The sequence below is a fragment of the Rhizopus delemar genome, genomic scaffold (assembly GCF_000149305.1).
Source record: "Rhizopus delemar RA 99-880 supercont3.10 genomic scaffold, whole genome shotgun sequence".
Lineage (NCBI taxonomy): Eukaryota > Fungi > Mucoromycota > Mucoromycetes > Mucorales > Rhizopodaceae > Rhizopus > Rhizopus delemar.
The window spans coordinates 1,594,734-1,617,591 of NW_027137836.1; the positions used below are offsets into that span (position 1 = coordinate 1,594,734).

The 22,858-nt window shown below is 36.2% G+C and overlaps 8 protein-coding genes across 8 annotated transcripts; 6 read left to right on the top strand and 2 right to left on the bottom strand.

Annotated features, from left to right (window-relative positions):
• Positions 1-3,147: 3,147 nt before the first annotated feature.
• Positions 3,148-3,667, top strand: RO3G_12565 (uncharacterized protein; the record flags this gene model as incomplete). The annotated part of the gene is made up of 4 exons (XM_067667149.1): positions 3,148-3,186; positions 3,234-3,356; positions 3,404-3,564; positions 3,610-3,667. 4 exons carry the CDS (start codon positions 3,148-3,150, stop codon positions 3,665-3,667), a joined length of 381 nt encoding a protein of 126 aa, XP_067523250.1.
• A 1,101-nt stretch (positions 3,668-4,768) lies between these two features.
• On the bottom strand, positions 4,769-5,433 carry RO3G_12566 (uncharacterized protein; the record flags this gene model as incomplete). Its single annotated transcript, XM_067667150.1, has 2 exons — positions 4,769-5,243; positions 5,309-5,433. The coding sequence occupies 2 exons, from the start codon at positions 5,431-5,433 to the stop codon at positions 4,769-4,771; spliced, it is 600 nt and encodes a 199-aa protein (XP_067523251.1).
• Positions 5,434-7,049: 1,616 nt separating this feature from the next.
• RO3G_12567 (uncharacterized protein) lies at positions 7,050-11,566 on the top strand (the record flags this gene model as incomplete). Its single annotated transcript, XM_067667151.1, has 3 exons — positions 7,050-8,259; positions 8,325-10,436; positions 10,578-11,566. 3 exons carry the CDS (start codon positions 7,050-7,052, stop codon positions 11,564-11,566), a joined length of 4,311 nt encoding a protein of 1,436 aa, XP_067523252.1.
• A 263-nt stretch (positions 11,567-11,829) lies between these two features.
• On the top strand, positions 11,830-12,867 carry RO3G_12568 (uncharacterized protein; the record flags this gene model as incomplete). The annotated part of the gene is made up of 2 exons (XM_067667152.1): positions 11,830-12,356; positions 12,558-12,867. 2 exons carry the CDS (start codon positions 11,830-11,832, stop codon positions 12,865-12,867), a joined length of 837 nt encoding a protein of 278 aa, XP_067523253.1.
• A 502-nt stretch (positions 12,868-13,369) lies between these two features.
• Positions 13,370-14,299, top strand: RO3G_12569 (uncharacterized protein; the record flags this gene model as incomplete). The annotated part of the gene is made up of 3 exons (XM_067667153.1): positions 13,370-13,426; positions 13,566-13,685; positions 13,757-14,299. The coding sequence occupies 3 exons, from the start codon at positions 13,370-13,372 to the stop codon at positions 14,297-14,299; spliced, it is 720 nt and encodes a 239-aa protein (XP_067523254.1).
• Positions 14,300-15,457: 1,158 nt separating this feature from the next.
• Positions 15,458-16,450, bottom strand: RO3G_12570 (uncharacterized protein; the record flags this gene model as incomplete). The annotated part of the gene is made up of 2 exons (XM_067667154.1): positions 15,458-15,825; positions 15,883-16,450. The coding sequence occupies 2 exons, from the start codon at positions 16,448-16,450 to the stop codon at positions 15,458-15,460; spliced, it is 936 nt and encodes a 311-aa protein (XP_067523255.1).
• Positions 16,451-18,895: 2,445 nt separating this feature from the next.
• Positions 18,896-20,800, top strand: RO3G_12571 (uncharacterized protein; the record flags this gene model as incomplete). The annotated part of the gene is made up of 2 exons (XM_067667155.1): positions 18,896-19,513; positions 19,568-20,800. The coding sequence occupies 2 exons, from the start codon at positions 18,896-18,898 to the stop codon at positions 20,798-20,800; spliced, it is 1,851 nt and encodes a 616-aa protein (XP_067523256.1).
• A 483-nt stretch (positions 20,801-21,283) lies between these two features.
• Positions 21,284-22,175, top strand: RO3G_12572 (uncharacterized protein; the record flags this gene model as incomplete). Its single annotated transcript, XM_067667156.1, has 3 exons — positions 21,284-21,589; positions 21,642-21,759; positions 21,811-22,175. The coding sequence occupies 3 exons, from the start codon at positions 21,284-21,286 to the stop codon at positions 22,173-22,175; spliced, it is 789 nt and encodes a 262-aa protein (XP_067523257.1).
• Positions 22,176-22,858: the final 683 nt, after the last annotated feature.

Consider the following 22,858-nt stretch of genomic DNA (forward strand, 5'->3'; position numbering starts at 1 on the left):
TCTTTGTACAGTCATTTCAAAAAGTATAAAAAAAAACTTTGTGTCCAAAAATGAAGCCACTTGATCTAACAATAAAATTTTGCTCACATTCTCCTTATTTATCTTTACTTGTCGCTTAGTAATTATATTAGCATTTTTATGTTTATATAAAGGAATCAATAGTTTCTTTTTGTCTCTTTTTCCTGTTTACAAACTTTCAAAATGAGTATGCAATTTTTTACGAAAATGGGTAAGGATATATTGTCGATAAATACGGAGCTGAGCCGATGTATCTTGATGACTAGGTCTTTGAGATAAATTGACGCGTTTCCGCTCAATCTCATTATGTGTTTTAAGGCGGCCAAGTTTGTGTAATATCTTTATTAGGTTTTTAAATAAAGTGTGAGGTTACTCCATATTATTTTATAATAATACGCGTTATCATCTATGCACACAAATAACTATAATAATTCAACTTGTGTAATTTTGGTATAAAATAAGGCATGGTCTATATTCAGTGACCCTCCCCTTTCTTTTCTGTTCTCATTCAAAAAAAAAAAAAAAAAAAAAAAAAAAAAAGCTTCAAGGGATTTATCAATGTCAGATTTCCTCTTCTTTTCTATCAGCTGTAAACTACATTCGTAATTATACAAGGTCGTTTGGAAATATTCTGATAATTGAATCTTCTTATTCCTGTAGGAATAAACATACAAACTAAATCATCTTTGATTCCTTGACACCAATAGAGCTTTCTATTTCTTCTTTGGCCCAAAGTCCTGATGTAATATGAATAGAGTAAAACCTATACCTAGTATCCGATATATCTACATGAATTGTAATATCTTCACGGTTGTGAATGTCAGCTACCATTTCAATTCCTGTAGACTGTTTGATGACAATCTGTACAGTCTTTTCTAGTCCTGATGATTGTTAAATTGTACCAATTGCTTTGAGATTAAAGATAAATGAAGGAAAAGACTTGTTTGGTTTATTAAATATATACTTTTGATTCTTTTAGTGAGATCTACAATTATTTTTCCGTGACGAATTCCAGATTTAGACTTTTTCTAGAGTATACTAGCGATATCTATGCTTCTAAAAATATAGAAATAAAACGTAAAGAAGGCTAAATGGAGTCGAGTATCTTGTATTTAAAGTGAGGATATCACTTGCTATTTGTTAGTCATTCAATTCAGCAAAGTTTGTTCTTGAATATGCTATAAAGCAATAAGCACAAAAGTCCTTTCTACGCTTGTCGACATTGATGTTACTCCAACAATCCATCATTCCCTTGGTTGTCATCAATTTCTTGTCACTTATGTTATAAGTATGTGTTTTTGAACTTGCTTTAGTTTTATACAACATATCAGTCCCTTCAGAGCCATAATTAATTAATATTATACTTTTTAGCTTCCATTGTTAATTGTCTAAAGTTAATCAAGTGCCCTTCCCAATGGCTTCCACTCTTTTCTCTCTTAATTTCTATTTCTTATTCAAGTTTTATAAAAGGATACAAGATATACCGGTAACAGTGTAGATTTATATTTAGTACTTGTGTTTTAAGCTTCCCAATCTTTGAGAAGCTTGATTGTCTTTAAAACCCAATTTGGGTTTTCTTTGATTTTTTTTTTTTTTCCCACTTTTGAACTGGTATCATACAGCCAGTCGTAAAATGGCAACTGAAAAAAACAATAGACTAAGAAATTTTTTTTTTTATTTAAATGACGGACATGCAAAAGACTAAAATTAAAGGTTCTTTGGTTATAAAAAAAGGCAAGAAACCTGTTAATTTTGTAAGCATCCTTTTATGTAAAATAAGGAGGCTCCGCATGTTTACTTTAAGGAATAAATTAAGTTATACAAACGACCATCCCTTTGTACGTGTGGAAAAGTATTCATAATTGTGTCAATTCAACAAAGGATATGTTCAAGATGGCTGGTTTTTTGTGTATTTTAAAAGAAACGTCATTTTAAAGATGGTGCTTGTGAGAAAATGATGTAACTTGGAATTCAAAGTATAAACTGATTAAGCTTTCCTTTTCTCTTTTTTTTTCTTAAAAAAAGGATTTCGACAATAACTGGTAAAATATCAGCTAAAGATGCGAGAGTATCTATGATTTTTATTTTTAATGCTACAAGTTAAATGAATACAATTGTGAGAATTTGGAATATCAAATAAGGATTGTATAACATGCTATGTGGCATATATTGGATAAATTACATTCAGGGCACTCTTATTTTATGAATTTACGCTAAAGGAGCCTTCTCTCTTTGTTTTAAAGAAAAGTAATTCAAACAACAAATATATGAATGTACCGAATAAAAGTTTACAAAACAAGTATAAGAATAAAGTTCAGAAGCTTCTATTTTCATATAAACAATGTATTAAACCCAAATTTAAGTCATTCTAATATATTATTAAGCAGACATCACTTGCCATAAAATAAGAAATTATCGTGTGCGGTCAGAGTAATGTGCAACACATCATTAACGACTACACTGCAATCAATTATGTCTGTACACCCCTCATGTATATGATATGCTGCATATTGTGCCGAAAAAGGAGAGAGGGGGAAACTGTTCAAAGAAGTGTGCTAATAAAACAAAAATAACAAACCTAGTGAAGTATTCGAATATGACAACCTGAGTAATGAAATAAATACTATTTTCTTAAACTAGGAATTATTCAAAAAGAAAAAGATTCAAAAAACAAAATGAATACTTATTAAAAGAGAATCAACTTTTTGCTTGTAACGTTTTTTATTGATTTCCAAGTTCCCACTGGAATCGGCGGTGATGGTCATTCTTATGTATAAAGCAAAGCGGAAAAAAAAAATTTAAAAAACAGCATGAAAGCATCAAAAGACCCAAACTTTATTACATGCAATATTTTATATCTGCTATAATCCCTTACCAAGAATTACTTTTTAAAAGCTTGGAATAACATTTACTTATTTTTATCAAATGTTTCTTTGTATACAACAACTTGATGGCATAATTATATCACGTATTATGCACCAGGTAAAGTATGTGACGATTGCGAATATATACCTTTTTTAGGCGTATTTTGTTAAAAAAAAAGGGCATTGACATGTGAATTTTTTTGTGTAGGCTTATAAAAGAAGGGATTCTTTTTTTTTTCTTCTTTTTTTTTCTTTATTCTTTAAAATGTCTTCTTGTATTGTTGCTGGATATACTGTCTCTAATGTAATATGATGCATTCAATGTATTTAGTCATATTGATCTTTTATTAGATTACACCATTGAATCTCACAGTTGAAGAAGCTATTGAAAAATCAAAGAGAACCACATCATTTCTTACACACATGCTTGGAATGATGGAACCTCAGCAAATAAAATCGAATGAAACAGCAAAGGTAACTAATCAATACAATTTATTGCTTGTTTACTTATAAATAATAAGGACGCATATGAAGAATGCAGGCAATTAAAAGAATACCTTTCAGAACAGCTTTGGTCGGTTATTGATCACGAAGGTGTATCTTCTATTCAATCCGCATTGGATGACCTTATGAAAGCTATAGTAAAGTATGAAATGATTAACGATATTGTAGAAGGAGAATGGTAAATAGAGTGTTGATTATTATATGTGAACTCATTTTATATTAGGGAGTTTATTGATGCTTCTTCTTTACTTGTTAATAATACCTCTTCCCTTTCAGCATGAATAAAATCTTTTATTGTTGTATACTTTTAATTCAGTAAAAGCAACGCCAAAGGGCGACTATTATTTTCCCAAAAGGCGGTTTTCTAAATCTCAATGGGCGAATTTCTTGCAGCAAAAAATACATAACGTATTCTTTCCTAACAAAGTCTAAATGAATGCACATTTTTTTATGAGGATGGCCAGGGGAGAAATGTTGACAAAGAAGGGCGCGATGCTATGGATTGGGAAGAAGCAGTGCATCTCCATCACCTAGATACGCTAATCTACCTTACTGGATGAGATTGGGCTATTTCGAGCCGACTTTTTTATGAAGACATCTATTCAATAGGCCTCAAATGTTCTTACTTCTGTCTCTACATATCTTTCCTTGTTATATTTGAACTATGTATGTATACAGCAGTAGAGTCACTCAGAAACTGTTGGTTACAAAATTTGAATTAACAGATTGGCCAACCAAGGGCTGTACATTTTGACATATTATGTATGCACCAAAATCGGTATAACAAGTGCTGCTACAACGAACAGCCCATTACTGTTATACTTTTCGTGCAAAGCACACTTGGAAGCAGACGCATTTTATTAGTCTCGCGTATGTAGAAGAAAGCCAATAAAAAACGGCTTGGACTTAGAAGAATTTAGGTGTTCCAGCCCAAAGAATCATAACCAACCTAGCTCTCGAAGAATCCATTAAAGGTTACAAAAAGCTGGAGATTTTTTATAAAGAACTGCGCTGATTAGACGAACGCAAACGAGAAAGACTATCAAGTATTTACATATAGTTTGTAATTCTTATATTATCAAGCATTATTATATGTAACTTGTTATTTTCTGTGTGTATTCAAAACAAAGATAAAGGTAATGAAGATAATATTGCTATACCTAATCATTATGTGCATAAATTTATTAATAAAAAAAGAAACAAAGAGCACTCATTCATCTTCATATCCTTCTTCAAGCCAAAGAGGAGTGCAATACCGAGGTACTCTAATGACGCTGAGCGGGAGAGGTTGAGATCGGTATTTTTTCTTTGCCGATTTATCAAGGACAGTTTCAAAAGAAAGCCTTTGTTGATTTTTTATAGTAAGCGCCTTTTGCAGGACATCATTTATCTTCAAACATTGTTCCTACAATTGAACGTTTAATTAGTTTACTTTTGAAACCAGCATATGTGTTTCGCATCACTACCTTGCATTTGATAATAGCTTTTATTAAGTGGCTTGTTTGATCGAAGATGTCGTTGTTGGTGAGAGGAAATCGAATTCGGTTGTTGATGTTTTGGGCTGTGTAAAGACCATTGCTTTGAAGCGTAATAGAAATTAAATGTCCTTTCAGACCAGCGATTTGTAGCGTATAAAATTCGATATCAGGAACGTGTTCTCCATTGACCTTGAATACAGTATTTAAAGCTTCTTTTCCTTCCAAGATTAACTTCACGCGATCTTTTTGCGCTTTTGGAGCAGTAAAATTCTTGGCAAACTCGGCAAAGCCGACATCATACCTGTCTCCATTGATCGTACAGATCACCCTCAAGTCAACTTTAAATGGCGCGGTTGTGTTTTCCATGGTGGTATCGCCCCTTTTGATTACAATATCATGTTAATAATGATTTCTTTAACATATTTGAATAAACTATGCACTTACCATCGAAGCGTCAACTTTGTTTGCTTGAAAATTTCAGAGAGGATAGGGCCCCAAACCTTGATAATAAAGTCTTGTTCAGAGCAGCAAACAATTTCGTTATTGTTAAAAAACTCGGGGACTGACATATGAATGTCTAGTCTTTATATAGCAAAAAATATAGATGTCAATTAGCATGATTGTTGGTAACGTGTATTTATATTGATATAAGCTATTTTACACTTTGTGAAAAATCATGAAAATATAAAAATTATCAGGATTTTTAAGTGCTTGTTCAAGAAAAAGCAAGGTGGTCTTTAGGTTACCAACTTGATTTTTTTTCTAAATTGTACAGCTGTCAAATTAAAGAGCCACATGCGTGTTAACGTAGTATGTACGTTTATTACCTTTAGTAAGCTTCTTGCAACTTTTACTGCCACATGATCTAGCTTAATAAGCTTCGGGTTTTTCAAGTATTTATTTTTCAAGGTCTCAGCTTTTTCAGTGGATAGATAGGACAAAACACTTCCATCAGAGTCGTTAGATAAATCCAGACAATTATTTTTGATTAGTCTAAAACCACAAGAAATAAGGACAAAGATATCGTTTTTTTTTTATTAATATTCAAATATACCTATTGGTAAGAGTGGCAAAGGGAATACCAGAGACTTCATCAAATACTTCATTTAATCTAGGACTGTATAGATAAGATGGTCAAATAAATAAACAGAAGACGAGAAAAATAAATAAAACTGTAGCTGTACTTTTCAACAGCAGTTGATGGTTCAAGTTGGCCTAAAAACAAAAAAATATTAAAGACATGAATATTTTTTTTAACAATATATCTCTAATATGACAAGTTACTATTGGCCTTTCTTTTCCCTTTCTATTATGGACCGTATAATTTAGTTAATATTTGAACTATAAGACTAAAATAAACAAACATAATACATACCAAGCTTTCGCTTGCAGAAGCTATCGCCCTGGAGCTGGAGCTAGCCACTCTTTCGACTAACAAAGCTGATCTTTGGTTACTTTCGATTATTTCTTTTGCTACCGCCTCCCAATAATCTATAACAGCAGCTCTTGTAAATATCTAAATAAACGCCACTATTTAGCCGTGTTTTTCATATGTGTTATAATATAAATGTAAGTACTTCATATCGTTCACTGTCAATCTTTTTTGAAGTCGATTAATTGTTGTCCAGTTTCACAGATGCCAAATGTCAATATTTTGTTTATCAAACGCGTGAATTCTTCTTCAGCGTATTGTCTGTTTCTAAACTTATAATGAGCAAGATAAAGGTCAAAGCGGAAATTGCTCAGATTGTCCTGTAGGTAGTTGATTTTTGATTTTTCCATTTGAAATTATACTGTAGTTTCTTGCTTGTATGTGGGTTTAGATTTTTAAGCGAATAAGGTTTGTCGATGGTGACCACCAGATCTTGTTAAATAGATCAAACTTGTTAAAATAGGTTAAACTTTTGAGGTTTAGGAATAGGTTTACAATGAAGTTTATTTGGCCTCAAGGGACTTCAGTATTAGAATATAACACAGACCAAAGGGTTTTATTGTTTTATAGTAAAGAAAAGATAAAAAGAATATAAGATTTAAAGTGAAGTGAAGTAAAAATAGGAATAAGGTATGAGGGTACAGTAGGAACGGTCACTTTGAGAAAATTAGATGTCCGTAACCAAAAATTAAATGTCAGCTTTTTTTTCCGCTAATTTATAAAACCAACACTGATAATAAAACGTCTCTAAGTATGCCACCTGGCTCTATCAACCAAAACAATACGCCAAGCATATCAAATGTCCTTACCCAAGAGGAAACTACTGAATTGATTGCCCAGTTCGAACAACACCGTAAGGTCTTAAAATGCCCTCACTGTGAGAAACAGGGTCTCTTTCGACGAAACGGCCACACTAAGACAGAATCCCCGCAAGCTCTTTTCCGTTGTACCAGCTGCGGTAGTAGCTATAGAGCTATAACTATGAGATCCATTATACATTCTTGCATTTCTTCTTTGACACAGATCTCACCTACAGAGAATGTCGAAATTTCTAGACCCTCGCAAACAACTCCGACCCACCAGCTAGACTCACTTGGTAGTCAATCAGGTGACGTACAATCTCTTCTAAACATGATCCAGCGCCTTACGCAAGAGCTTGCAGCCGCCAGATCTGAAATTGAGCAACTCCGTACCACAACTATCCAGTTACAGAACCAGTTTAACCACGAAAGATTAACTAGTAACCAACCCACACCACCTGTAATAACAAATACTCAATCCTCCTTTGATATCCCTGAACCCACGCCAACAGCATCACCTTGGCGTAACCCCGACCAAGTACGTCGATTGAAAGAAAGCCTAATGCAGCAAAGACAACAGCGACGACAACAAAGACAAGAAGCCGCCGCCAGAATATTACAGCCACCCTCCGAGAATCAAGGCTTTAAGTACATCTATCTCCCCACGAAGGCCCGAGTACCCATTGGCCAACTTCGCTCCCGATTGCGTAAATTGGATATCAATAATAACCGTATCCTAGATATTCACTACCCTGATCGTAATGTCGTAGCCCTACTGGTGCACAATGATTATGCCGACGAACTTCGTTCCCACCTGCAACGTTTCAAGGTAACGCTGAAAGATGATTTTAATCCTTGTGATCCTAAAATCCTTCGTGACCCCCAATACGCTGACGCTTCTGACGAAGAACGAGCCAACCTCGCCTTTATGCATCATTGCAACCGTATGGAACGAGCTCTGAGATTCATACGTACCCCTGTTAAATTTGCTGTTGCAAGATATTTTTACGCCCAAGGATGGATCAGCAAGCAGACTTTACAGGAGAACCTACCCTCAAACCGACGTAACAACGAACCAGAGTCAGATCCGCTATGTTTCGAAGATGAGAACATGAGTACCACAGATGAATATAAGAACCAAGATCTTCCTTCTGATGAGGCCTGTATGAACGATGCCTTATCACTATGAGTAATATTACAATTTCACTTTTCAATACAACTGGTTTAGCTCGTCAAGCCATAGGCCCTATCCTTAATATAGTTCGATCGTCTTCTGTTCTCCTCCTTACGGAAACCTGGCTCTTAAATCCACTTAAGTATCCAACGCATTGGAAACAATACCATACATATGGTATTAAAACCCAACCTCTAGCTACCAAAGGTAGTCAAGGAATCAGTCTTCTCGTGAATCCTGACTGCAAGTATCATGTCCATCATTTTAGAACTGACGATACACCATTAAGTCAGTACAAATTGTCTTTTACCATTGCTAACGTCTTAATCCACTGTCTTTACCTACCTCCCCATCTGGATAACCAAACCGTCAATCAAGTTTTAAACTCTTTACCGCATACAACTAGCCACACTAATACGACTATTATCTGCGGCGACTTTAATGCTAGACTGGGATCTATTGTAGGGGACCACTCAACGAACTCCAGAGGCAATCTGATCATAAGCTGGATACAAAGAAACAATATCATCCTATGGAATCAAAGGTTGGCGTATGGACAATATACTTTTATGGCCCATCAGGGCAGTAGCATTATTGATCTATTTATGAGTACTACCGAGCTTACTGGATCCTCCATGAGAATTCGCCAAGATCTTTCATTGGACTCGAATCATAAATTAGTATCTCTTTCCTTTCAAATCAATGCCAGCATTCCACAACTCCCAAGGCACCCACGGATTATCTGGAATCTAGGAAAACTCAAGGACCGCAACAATCATGAAGTATACTTGCGTCGTTTTCAGGAGTTATCCCAGCCTTTATTGCAATACCATGAAAAACATTATTATCATATGAACAATAGACATTATGCGGTTGACTACATAGAAAAGCTCAATGCTGACCTTTGTCAGGCAATATATACCTCACTAGATGACAGTTGCGGGAGAGTTTCACACTCTACAGATCCATTACGCGACTTCTGGACTGACAAATTGCAAGAAGCTTACGACTACCGAGAACTCTGCTACAGGAAATGGAGAAAAGCATATGGGCTTAACAAGCTCCATTATTGGCTAAAGCACCAAGAAGCTAGAGCTACTCTACGTCGACTGATCGCCCAACTTCGCCGAGAAACTTGGGCCACTTTCTGTAAACAAATGGCATCTGAAGAATATACCAAGGCAATATCTAAGCTTAGCCGTATTCGCAAGAACCGAACTTTGAAACCCACTTTCTCCACTCCAGAGGGCCCACAGCATGCAGCTGAAATAATGGCTTCCTGCTTGGAAACTACTTTCTCAGGTGATCTTCTTAAAAACGTCCAACTTTACGAAATCGATACTCCTATTTTACCTTTTGAAATAGATTGCCCGTTCACCAGGGACGATATTAACCTCGCTATCCGTTCCCTACCAGTCAAGAAAGCACCTGGGATCGATCACCTGCGAAATGAAATGCTCCAACCAATATCTCATCTGCTAGCACCTATTCTCTTTCACCTCTTCCATATGTGCTGGGCTTGGTCATATGTCCCACAGACATGGCGCATTGCCCAGGTGATACCCATATACAAGAAAGGCTCACCATCAGATCCAGGTAATTACCGTCCAATTAGTATGACCACTATCTTTAGAAAGATCTTGGAACGCTGCATCCAGCACATTCTACAAACCGACGGACCACCTCTTGATATAGCCCAAGGTGGCTTTAGAGAATCCCGCAGCGCATTAGATCAGGCTTTGTGCCTCACAGAAATTAGTCACATACTGCGTACACACTACCATGTCAAGCCTGTCTTAGCATTTCTTGACATCAAGTCCGCATATGACACAGTCAATCGCAGTTTCGTATGGGACACTCTGAGCCGTTACGTCTCATCTCCCATGCTCAACCTGTTACGTTGCCTTTTTGACGATGTGCAAATCGAAATCCTTCTCTCTAATACGACCTCTCGTCGTTTTCACCCGAAAACAGGCGTGCTTCAAGGCTCTATCCTCTCACCGTATCTCTATTCCATCTACATAAATCAGCTTCCAGCCCAATTACGATCCCAGGCCATCACCACTGACATGTCGCCATTAGAAACGATACCGCTCCTAAACTGCTTACTCTATGCAGATGACGTGGTGCTAATAGCTGAACGTACGACTATGACTGGTCTGCTACGTAAGTGTGAAGAGCATAGCCTACAAATGGGGTACCGATGGAACCCCTCCAAATGTGTCATATTGGACAATCAGCTAGAACCTATACCATATACCATTTATAACCAAGTCCTGCCACAAGTAACCTCTTTTGCTTATCTAGGCGTACCATTTAAACCAGGGGGTTACCTAGACCCAGATGAATTGATTAGACGCAACTCCTCTAAAGCATTAGCCACGATGAACGTACTGAAGTCAATGGGCATTAATCCCTCTGGCTTCTCTAGGCTCCTTTCAACCAGATTTTACGCTCATATAGTTCGACCACAGCTTGAATATGGCTTGGCAATCAACCGCTTCACTAATACCCAGCTGAAATCCATTGAAGATGTGCAAGATACATGCATCCGTACGATCTATGGTGCCCGTGGAAACACCTCCACCAAAGTGATGCTTCACCTAGCTAAACTTCCCCTTATGGCAGATCGAGTTCACATTTTACAAGCACAGTTCCTTTACAGGTCCTTATGCTTACCTGACGATGCACTGTTATGCCGACTATTACCACACATTCGACACATTCGTGGACACCAATGGTTCCTCCTCTCAAAGACCCCTCTCTGGCAAAGCTTACCTTCTACAGGAGAGGAACTGGATAAGCACATGTTCAAAACAGCCAAAAAACGCTTCCTGCAACAATCTCTAGAAAAGCGCCAACAAAGTGGGCATTACAAACTTCTTTCAAGTTGCCGTAGATCCGTATCTTTGGACCCTATCTTATGGTTACCCATGTCCTATGCAGAACGTAGTCGATGTATACGGTGGAGGCTAGGTTGGTTACCTGGTGGAAAGCCGCATCCGTGTCCCAAACACCCTACACTCAAGTTCACACGCAAACACGCCATTACTTGCCTCAATATGCACCAACGCCTCTATATGCCTAAAACCATTACAGATCCTCTGTCGTTCCTTCTGAATATGCTTCCATCTCGCCCCTCAGTATCCTCAAATCTAGCACTCTCTTGGTCCCAACGCTGGCCAGTTATATGTTCAATATTACATGAACTGGATCAACTTCAACATGTCACAGCTATCCCCATTACTCACCCACATGGTCAGAAGCTCCTCGAATGGCTTAAACATTTCCTTTAGCTCCATCTTTTATGGCTCCACACATTTCTCCTCCCTTTACCTTTTTTACCCTTTATCCCAGAGGGGTTTTTTCATAACATCGACATCCTAACGGATTGACCTGGTCCGGGCGGACACTTATTTGTTTTTATTTTTAGCGCTCAATTGGACTTTCAATAAAGTATAACATTTAAACAAAATTAAATGTCGTCGACAAGCTCTTTCGTGAATTCATACGTTACACATACTACGAACAACAATAAAATAATAAAAGAACATTAACTATGCCTCCAGGCTCTACTAAACCTGATAATAATAACGACAATAACATGCAAAACCTTAATAATATCCTATCACAGGATGAAATTGATTACTTACTTTCTCATTTTGAGACTCATCGCAAATCTCTGAGATGTCCTAATTGCGAAAAAAAGGGTATTTTCCGCCGAAACGGCTCTAATAAATCTGAGCCTCCACAACCTATTTTCCGTTGTAATGGTTGTGGCAGCAGCTTCCGAGCCAAAACTACGTTGAACATTGTTAATTCCATACAGCCTACTCCTGCAAACACACAAACATCGATGAATCCTGAATTTTCTGGATCTTTCCAAGACGCTACGTCATCCCAAGTGGCACAAACCGTCAACGGCCAAACTGATTCACAGCCTTTCCTTAACATGATCCAGCTAATAACAAAAGAATTAGCTTCCGCAAGAACTGAAATTGAACGACTTCGAGTCCATACAGCACACCTTCAGGAACAACTAAATCAACAGAACAACACCTCGAATCCTACAAACCACTTGAACCCGTCCGAGTTTCCCCCTCTTTAGAACACTGCAACAGCACTTTTACAATCAACTCTATGGCACCAAACTGAAAAACTTCAGCAAATCAAAGATCAATCGACCGCTCAACGACAACAACGACGACAAGAAGCTGCTGCGCGTCTGTTACAGCCACCCTCTACCAACCAAGGATTTAAATATATCTACTTGCCTACAAAGGCTAGAGTACCCATTGGACAGATTTGCTCTCGCTTGCGCAAATTGGATATTGATAGCAACCGTATCATTGACATACACTACCCTGATCATAACATTGTCGCCCTTTTGATCCACAATGATTACGAAGACGAGCTCCGACAACAACTACAACGCTTCAAAGTAATCATCAAAAAGGACTTTAATCCTTGCGATCCCCAACTGCTTCGTGATCCAAAATATGCTGACCGCACCCCTGCAGAGCGAGAAGATCTTGCTTTTATGCACCATTGTAACCGCATTGACAGAGCTCTACAATACATTCGAACCCCCAGTTAAATTTGCCGCTGCCCGATACTTTTATTCAAAGGGCTGGATCAGCAAGCGACTTTTACAAGAAACTTTGCCAACACGAACAATAAACAGACAGCAAGATAATATAATAGGAGAAATAGTGCAATGGGGTCCGGATAGGTGTTTTTTTTTTTTTACAACTGGTCCAAATCCGCTTCCTTTATTTCATCATAGCAATGAATGGCACCGATTTCTTTCAAAACAGCGAAAAGTTCGACTTTAAAGAGTATGTCTTAAAAACTCACACCAATCATTCGAAAACCCGTCTAAGCTCTTTAAAAACGATTCTAGTCCACTACGTCGATGACATCTCTCGTTGCATGGAATCGGCTGTTCCCCAGAAGAAAATTCAATTGGGGAGATTAAAGACATCATTTACAGTAAGTATAGTGATTTTATTCTTTTATATTAAAGATAGAACTAAATTCTATAAAAAGACGAAGAATTGAGAGGAATAATAGCGGCAATCCAAAGCGATCAAGGCGATATGCCTACCGTTAATGCCACCGCCAATTATGGAGCACAAACTATTATTATTGGCTCAGTAAGATAAAATACAGCATGAAAGGTTTATGTGTGAGCTAATTAATTCATGTAGAGTAACAATATTTCTTGCTCAAATGTGTTGCCCGTAAGTTCAATCTAAATTAGCCGTATCCTGTTCTAATTTTTACTACAAATAGAAACGTCAACTGGAGGGCATTCAAGAGTCCGCTGAAATCTGTGAATCCAAAAAGAGACAACGCAAGCACGTAATCCATGATGGTTATATCAACTCTGATATAATCAGCGACGATAGCTATGTATGCAACAAAAGATAATATTGTTAAGCAATCAAGTGCACTTACTGATTTATTTCTTGTTCTGAACATAGGATCCCACCAGTATCTTGTCCGAGTCTTCATATGTCGTGTCTGAGGTTGATGACGCTCCCTGCGGCTACATATGTAAAATGGGAATGCATGAACTTGATAGCAGCGACATTCCTAGTTCACCGATAGAAATGGCAGACAGCCAACTTGCGGCATTGGTTGTTGATGCCCAATCATTGGCCAGCAGTAACTCAATGCACCTATTAGACGTAGTCAATCGTTTAAGATTGTCTGTAATTTTTGAATCTAATGAAGAACAGGCCGATACTATTGCAGACTTGCTAAACAGTGTCTACCAAAACATCAGAGAGTTTAAACGGGCTATTCTGACCAAAAGATTCTATAATCAGCCTGAACCAAGTTCGAACTTCGTGGATCTATCGTTAAACAACATCCTTAGCTCAACATACTTTCTTCATGGCATGAACCGAATCAAGGACAAAGGCTCTGAGCTAAATTTAATAGCTACATCCGTTTCAACCTTTTTGTCGCCGTTCTTCTCTTCTCACGATGATGCGCAGATAGAGTTCGACGCTATTTCATAGGTGTACAAGCAACGAGAATTTGTGGACGAGGACAAATTACGTCCAGATATTTTGATTCATGCCAGACAGCATGGTCAAGTAATTGAAGTTGCTTGCGGAGAAGTCAAGAAGCCTGGTGTGTCTCAACAACATCTTAACGAAGATAAAATTCGCGTATTGGAGGTGATGAAAAGGCAGCTCCATATCAGATTAAAATATGCCAAAGCTCACTATGAAGCAGTGATATTTGGCATTTTGGTTCAGGGTAAGATTGGAAGATGTTTATTGTAAACTTCCTTAAAACTAAATATCTATGTTTCTTTTTTCGAAAGGCTTTTCTGTCGTACTTATTCAGATGACCCTTGATTTGACAAAAGGTGTGTATGTCTATCAAGAGCAACCACCATTCCTCTTGCCGACGACTTTCGAGACGTATTCTCACATGGACACGTCTATAGAATTCATGCAAGCATTCAAGGTATGATATATCAACATTCTATCGTTTTACTAATATCAACTGGTGTCACTCTATTTTGTAGGGAAAAATAATCAATTCTTTGTTGGAGCCCAAAGACAGTGACAAAACCAGATTTGGGAAGAATACAAGGGCCATGTATGGACAGCCCCCTCGGCTTTTTTGCCTATATATCCTGAAAAAAAAAAATAAGCACGCACATATCTTCCTACTTCTGTAGCCAATATGTTATTTTTGTGCAACTATGCTTCTTCACTCCTTTATGTCTTCTAAATTCATTTTCTAACTGGCATAGTACAAAAAAACTTGACTGTATATATTCAACTGTAGATTAACGAATCAACCAGTTGTTTACTGCACGCATTTATTATTTTTTTTTCATGAAATTCCTGTAAAAGATTGGAGACTAATAAATGAGAAATTCATAGTTTGAACCACGTCAATTGCTCTTCCTCTCTAATTAAGATTAGCGACATTGACTTCAAAACGATTTTACAAAAGTACATTTTAGAGAAAATAAAACTAATGGACGAGTAATGAGACTGACATCTTATTCTTGCGAATTATTGTGATTCTAAACTATATTTACAACGGTGAGCACCATTTAACGTACGGGAGACTTTCTTTATTGGGGACGAATCCAATATTCTTTTTGTTATATAGAGTAAAAGGCTCATAAGGTGAAGAGAAAGATTTTACTTCTATTATTTCCAGGTAGCTTTTACTTGCTGATCAAGGATAACAATCGGATCAAGCACTGATTCAACATGAGCTGCTTGTTGATCAGACACCTTTAAAAGCGGATTACGACACACACCGTTACCATATCCAAACCTTTTATGAATAAAACTCTTCACACCCGCAATACCGTACCATCGACACGCAGCATCGTCAGCTTCTACTATCTGACGCTGTAAGCTAGCTGCCTTACTGAATTCTTTCTTTTCATATAAGCGTTGAAGCTCAACACAAAGTGATGGGAACACATTACCACCACCTGGAATCAAGCCTACTGCACCCACCAAAAGCTCTGCCAAGAAGAAATCAGCTGAACCAGCCAGTAATGCAATATCTAACAAAATATTAGTTTTTTTTTTTTTAAAAAAAAATAAATAAAGTTCTTGTTTACCCTCTGAATTCACCTTTTCTGCCAAATTAGCCATTTTACCGACATTTCCCTCTGTCCCTTTCACTCCTGCAATATTCTTATGCTTTGATAATTGGGCCAGTACTTTAACGCTAATATCCAGACCTTGACAAACACCAGGATAATTATAAATGATAACAGGTAATGGAGATTGATCTGCTACTGTTGTATAAAATGCAATCAGGGCTTCATCTGTAATCGATCCACGATAAAACGAAGGAGGCAGAATCAAGGCATATTGAGCACCAGCAGCGGCAGCTTGTTTTGTATAAGCAATAGCGTTTCTTGCACTCTGAGAAGAAGTGCCTGCAATAATGACCAAGTTGGGGTTGTATTTATTTTTGGATTCAACGACACGTTCAATCACCTTACTACGTTCTTCGTCACTCAAACTGACTGCTTCACCCATAGAGCCCAAGACAACAACACCAGAAACACCACTGTTAGCTAAAAATTGAATGTGTTGGTCAAGTGCTTCTAAGTCCAAGTCTTCATTTTCTTTGAAGAAAGTGGGTATAGGAACAAAAACACCGTGAAGAGATAAAGTCATTTTGTATTAAGATGTAACAATAAAAAAAAAAAAGAAATGAAGGATTCTTAAGCAAACTTATAAATGACTTTAGGATAATAAAATACTAAATTTTCCCGGTGAGAAAAAAAAAACCTCCTAAATCCCGTTTTAGATAAATTAACCTTAAAAAGCTGGAATTACACTCTTTTTCAAACTCTATGGCACACTCTCCGGAACAAGTGGCACAAAAAGTTTTTCACTATGGCACGCATCTAGATTTAGCTTAACACAGTCTCCAAATTTGTTATGGCACATAGTTTTGGCACATTTTGTGTCATTACAACAAAGAGATTGTTTATTAAAACGTAACTCCCAATTTGAATCAGAATAACGGCAAAAGCCATGCAAATAGCTATATAAAACACTGTTACAGATATCAGAAATTCTTGAACTAAGAGCTTCTGTCTGCAGAAGGGTTTTTTTTTTCTTTTCTTTTTTTACTCTTTACAACCAACCAGAATTATTCAATTGGATTCAATTCAGGAGAGTACGGGGATAGATACACACAGTCCTATCCTCGATTTATAACATATCGTACGATATCTTCATGCTTGTGAATTGAGACATTGTCCATAACGGTGTAAAAATTCTTGAATTGCCCATGTATATCCAAAATATCGAGAGTGCTTGCAATAAAATTAAAATAGTGACTGATGACACTACCTGTGGCTTTGATTGCGTTGTATGTAGACGCTTTAGATGTGCCTGGTAGCTTGCTTTTCTTTCAAGAAGCCTATTATGGTCATCTTACTTTGATATTGATGATCCTAAATGATGACATAGCACCTAGGATTGTCGTAGTTTTTGCTCTTGTTGTGGGCGTCTCCACAATAGCTCTCTCGTCTTTTTTTTTAATGAAGCCATTGTTCTTTTCAATAAAAACTCGGTTGCTCCTGAAATGAGACCAGTCGTTGATCATTTAACCACCCAGTCATATCTCAGTTGAATCTTGTCAGGAAAACTTCTCTCTGTCAAATAGAAATAGGCATACAGATGTCTCTTGTTTCTCGTACTTTGTTTAAAGTCTCTAAAACATATTTTTTTTAATGTTGATTATTTTTGTATGTGTTGTTGGCTTTCTTTATCTAAACATTGGTTATAGAAAGCTTTTACCACAGCATATGCTCTCAACCAAGGTTTACGACATGGCTAAAATATGCTCAAATCATATATTCTTCTCGTCAAAATTGACTTTTGAATGATTTAATCTGCTCGATGACTACTCATCCTAAATTCTGTGATGTACTTTGATAACAAGAAAAAGAGTTGCTTATTTTTAATATTATTCAAGATTCCCTTTATGTGATTGTTAAAGATATTATAAAGTAAAATGACTGCTTTCTTAATGTGATCGTGAGTAGAAAGAAAGGATAGGGTTAGTAAAAAATGATAAAGTGAATTTAAAAATTGAGTTTCCAAATTGACGATCAAACCTGACATACAAAGGGGATAAAAAGCCCATTTGTGGCTCACATTTTGGTATTTCATATTCCGTAAGACATAACCAAAGATTAGTATTGTACATATTATAAAGGAAAGAGAAAAACCAAACCATTTTAGTTTATGAATAATCATTGATACATTAAGCTTTCTTTGAAAACTAGAAAAAGGAATCGAATTTTATACAAGAAGATCTCTTTTTCATTGAATAAACTTAACAGATGATTGATTTTGCATAAATCTGACAATAATAATAGTAAAAAGGGATATTTCCGGTTGATATGTGTCTCTGTCAATCAACATTACACAGACATAAAGCATTACAATCATTTGCAGGGACTTTCAAGCTAAATCGAAAGAGACGTCAAAAGAAATCTAAATGTGCTTCACTCTAGAAGAAAGTTATCATTTTTTATCTTTGCAGCCACAAATGAAATAAAACTTTTTCCTTATCTTTGCGCAAAAGAAAAGAACTTTTAAATTTACATTTAATTTAATCAAGCATTATTTGTAAATACTTGTGAATTCTGATTCAACCAAAATTTTAACAAAGTAAAATGTAATTATCATATAAACCTACTTGTCTTTATAAAACCAATTTTGTATTGTGGCTTTAGCTTGCGGAATTTTTTTTAATGGAAAGCATCTTTACTATAAATAGAAACTACAAAATACAAGTAGGTAGTTCACATAAACCATAGCAACAGTAGAATCTATTGAAAATTTCTTTTACTTGTAAAACTAATAATCCTTTTTATTTCAATTGAATGAAGTTAATCTTAACTTTTTTTTTTACTTAAGCCTTAAATATTTGATCTGTGTAACAAAGTGAGATATTTTTATCTTTTTAATCGCCCTGAGAATAAAACTCAGCCTCTTTTTTTTTTTTTTATCTTTTTGCCACAAAAGGCTTAAAAAGTATTTGTTCTATAAGCCTACAAACATACCTCTTTCTTTCTTCTTTCAAAACATCATCTTAATATTATGGCACCAGCAGATATACCATTCCCAAATAACACAAGAAGTGAATCTTTATTTGGTGGAGCTCGTCTAAGTAGAAGAAAAAGAACAATACTTGTATTGTTATTGTTTATGGTATTCTGTATGCTGTGGTTCAATTCTGGTTTAAATCAAGTTCAAAATAACTTGGTGAGTTCACCTCAAGAACAGCAGCAACAAACAAAAGAATACAATAATCCTGTAGTGGAAGAAGTATTAGACGAAGAAGAGGAAGAATCACTTAGGTTTGAAGAAGGTACAAGTGTTGAGAAAGTAGATTCAGCAGAGTCAGTTAGACCAGAGATCTCGATAGAGTCAAATCGAAAAGAACCAGAACATTATAAATATTTTATTATGATTGCCTCTCGAGTAGGCAACGCTAATCGTCGTCAATTGATTCGAAATACATACTTTGGATTACAAGATAATTTAGAACCTTGTATGAAGAGAGATAAAGGAATTCAATATCTTTTTTGGTTGTACGGTGACATGCCTACTGCAAAGACAGCTGAAAGACGTGCTTATGAGACAGAATATATGGAATGGAATGATTTTGTAAAGGTGGAAGAAAGTGCTTATGATCAAGATGCTCTTTTAAGATGGGTAAATAGAAAGACGATGTGTGTTATGATCCTTAATTAATAAATATATTTATAGGCAAAAGAATACTTTAAAAAGAATAACATTACTTTTGATTACTTGATTGTTCAAGATGCGTATTCTATTATTCAATTAAACTACATTCAACAAACTATTGATGCAGAAAAGAACAAATTATCAGAAACACAATCACCCACTGACCTGCTTTGGTTCTCACCTCAGTCCAAAAACGTATTTGTGGCTGGTACAAGCGCATTTGATAAATTATGGGAATACGAATCCGACCTAGTTGATTTCATGCCCGATACCTCTCTTGTCTTGAATCTTTATGAATTCAACAGAGCTCTGGACATTCAAAGAAAAGTGATTGATTCTCCAACAGAAAGCGATCGATTGGCAGCGTATTTCAAATTTCCAATCTTTTTGGGTGAACAAGATCGGTTTGTCACTTGGGATAACAATGTTGAAACCGTTTCAGATCTGACTGTCTCTGTGGCTAACATCTATCAAGAAGTGGACTTCATTTTGCTGGCTCAAAGATTACAAATACTTCCAGTCCCCGTTTGCAAGGTGCTTGACAAATCTCATATTGCTGTTGTCACATCTTCCTTTATTTACCCTGACTCATGTATGGAGGCTGCTGCCCCTCCAGCCGCCGATAACAAGCGAGCCTACGCCCTGGCGCATGACTATGCATTTATCGCCAGATCCACCGAGTTTGCACAGCAGGCACTCCGCGTCGAAAAAAGAAGAACGGTTTGGGGCAAGATTGATGCGGTTCAAAAGGTGTTGCCTAAATATGATTGGATCTTTTGGTTAGATATGGATGCTGTCATCATGAACCCTCAATATACCCTTCAAGGCATTCTCGATCGTTTTCGAAGCGAGTATCCTGGTGGTCCTCGTGAATTTGAAAATAATATTGATTTGGTGATTGCTAAGCCTACGAGAGATAAAATGATTAATGCCGGTGTCTTTTTTATGCGAAATACGGAATGGTCACAGCAATTTTTGAGAGAGGTGCAGCAATATGAAAAATGGTATAATTTGGCACCTTCCTTTGAACAAGGAGCAATGTGGGAATTGCTTCAACTTGCCAAACATAGGTCGCACGTCCTTCTACTTGAGAATGACGATCACACATTCAATACCCTTCCAAAGCGCTATACGCCTGGTGATTTTATTGTTCATTTTGCACCTGACAAATGTCCTGGTCCTGCTGTCTTAGGCGGTTTAGATGCAGTCAAAAGAATTCAGAATGGAGAAGTTGTTACCAAGTTTGAAGAATAGATTAATAAACTTATTTAAAGAACAAATTCATTTCGAGTCTTCAATATTGCCCTATATTTTTTGCTTCTTTGGAATTAAAAAGAAAGAATGAAATAAGACAGTCTGTTTTTTAAATGACAGTAAAGGCGAGTATTTTTTTTATTTTTCTTCTTATTTCATGAATAGTTCACAAGGTAGAAAATAAAATGACAATACGACTTCAATATATTCAATTTCTTATTTAAAAAGAAGGAAAAGATGAACAAAACATCGGTCTTTTCAATATACCTGAAAATACCATGCTTTGCTGGAAAGACATTACTCATTTTATAAATAAAACAACCGATGGTAAACAAAAGTGAATAAACAAGAACAAAACAAAAAAAAAACTCACATTTTCTAAAGAAATGAAGTTTATTAACATAAAGATAAGATTTTGACGTAGGACAATTAGTTTGCAGCAAACACTTTACATTATTTGATGCAATAAGTGCCATTGAAATCATGGATTCTCGTATGGATACGGGCATGGCCATAAAAGAAGAACCCGCCTTTGATATCACAAAGCAATTAACAGCCGATCAAGTTGTGGATATCATGGATAATCTGGTCATTCGAGAAATAGCTTGGTTATCAGGCCATTCAATATCACAGACTGTCTTTACGTGTGTTTATTTTCACCACTTGACAGAGTTGTATGAATCAAAGACAGACGATACGGTTTATAGTTCACTCAGAATCTATATACTAGCTACAATGAAATGCTGCTATTATATTTGGACAGAGATGATACAAAGAAATGTTTATGAAGTAAAGAAAGAATGTGGTGTATAGCAAACAAAATTTGACAGATGGAATATAGGAAGAAGATTTCACTACAAACTTATTCGGTTTATGTTTTGATAATCAAATCTTGGATATTTCTATTATCAATGATCTTGACATGATCATTCTTCGCTTATCAAATCAACAAGAGCAAAGTAAAAAGTCGTAAAGTATCCTGTTATTATATTAATATTTTTTTATTACAGATTCATCAGTAATGAAAGCTATATTAAATAGAATAGAGAGCCGTAAATCATACCTTTTGGGCCTCATCTACTTGTCTCAAAATACAATGCATTTAGCCAGTTCAAAATATGAGCTAATGAAATTGGTTCAATTGTTAGACCACCTTGATCTTTCGGTGGGTTCAAGTGTGAAGGGCGCCTTTGATCCAAATATCAATCGAAAATTAACTTCATATGCACCACCTCGACCAACGCGACTTGAATCTAAAGAAGAAGCCTACATGAAATTCAAGCAGCTCGCTCAACGTTTATTGTCTGTTTGCAGCATAACAGATTATCCTTCCGTGATTTCACTCATGGTTTGCTTAACTACCATACTTTTTTGATAATGACTGAGTAGTATCGTGTAGAACTTTTTTGATGCCTTTGGATCAGCAATACCTTACGCGGATGCTTTTTCAAGATCAAAGCTAAATGTAACCAAATAGACGTGATACGTACATTTGATGACTAACCCATTTAAAGACGCTCTTACATTATAATCATCGCACAATTGACAACCAAAATACACCCTACTTGATACTGAAGTGTGTGAAAGAAACAGTAAGACCACCAGATGATTGGTTAATGCCTTCTAGCAAAAATAGAACAATCTGCTTGGAGAATTTCATGAAAGCGCATCAAGCATTAAATTCATTTTTAAAAAGAATCTCCAATGTAATAGCACTTGCTATGATGATATTAAAACTAATATATAAAAAGACATTTTTAGAACTATTTAGAATTCACTGTCAGAACAGACCACGTCAAAGAAGATTACTACTTAAATCGGTAAGAGAATGGCAAGCAATAGAGCAAGAGGCAACTAGGATAGATGTCATGTTTCAAGATATCCTCTTGGTAAAAGCAACACCACCCTATTACTCTTCTTGGGCTCGTTTTTTGAAATTGATGATGATCGAAAGAATCTTGGTCTTAGGATTCGAATTGGAACTTTACAGTAAACATGAATATACAATGATTTTATGGTACACTCGCATCGTCTTAGAAGATCGTCTTGTTCTCTTGC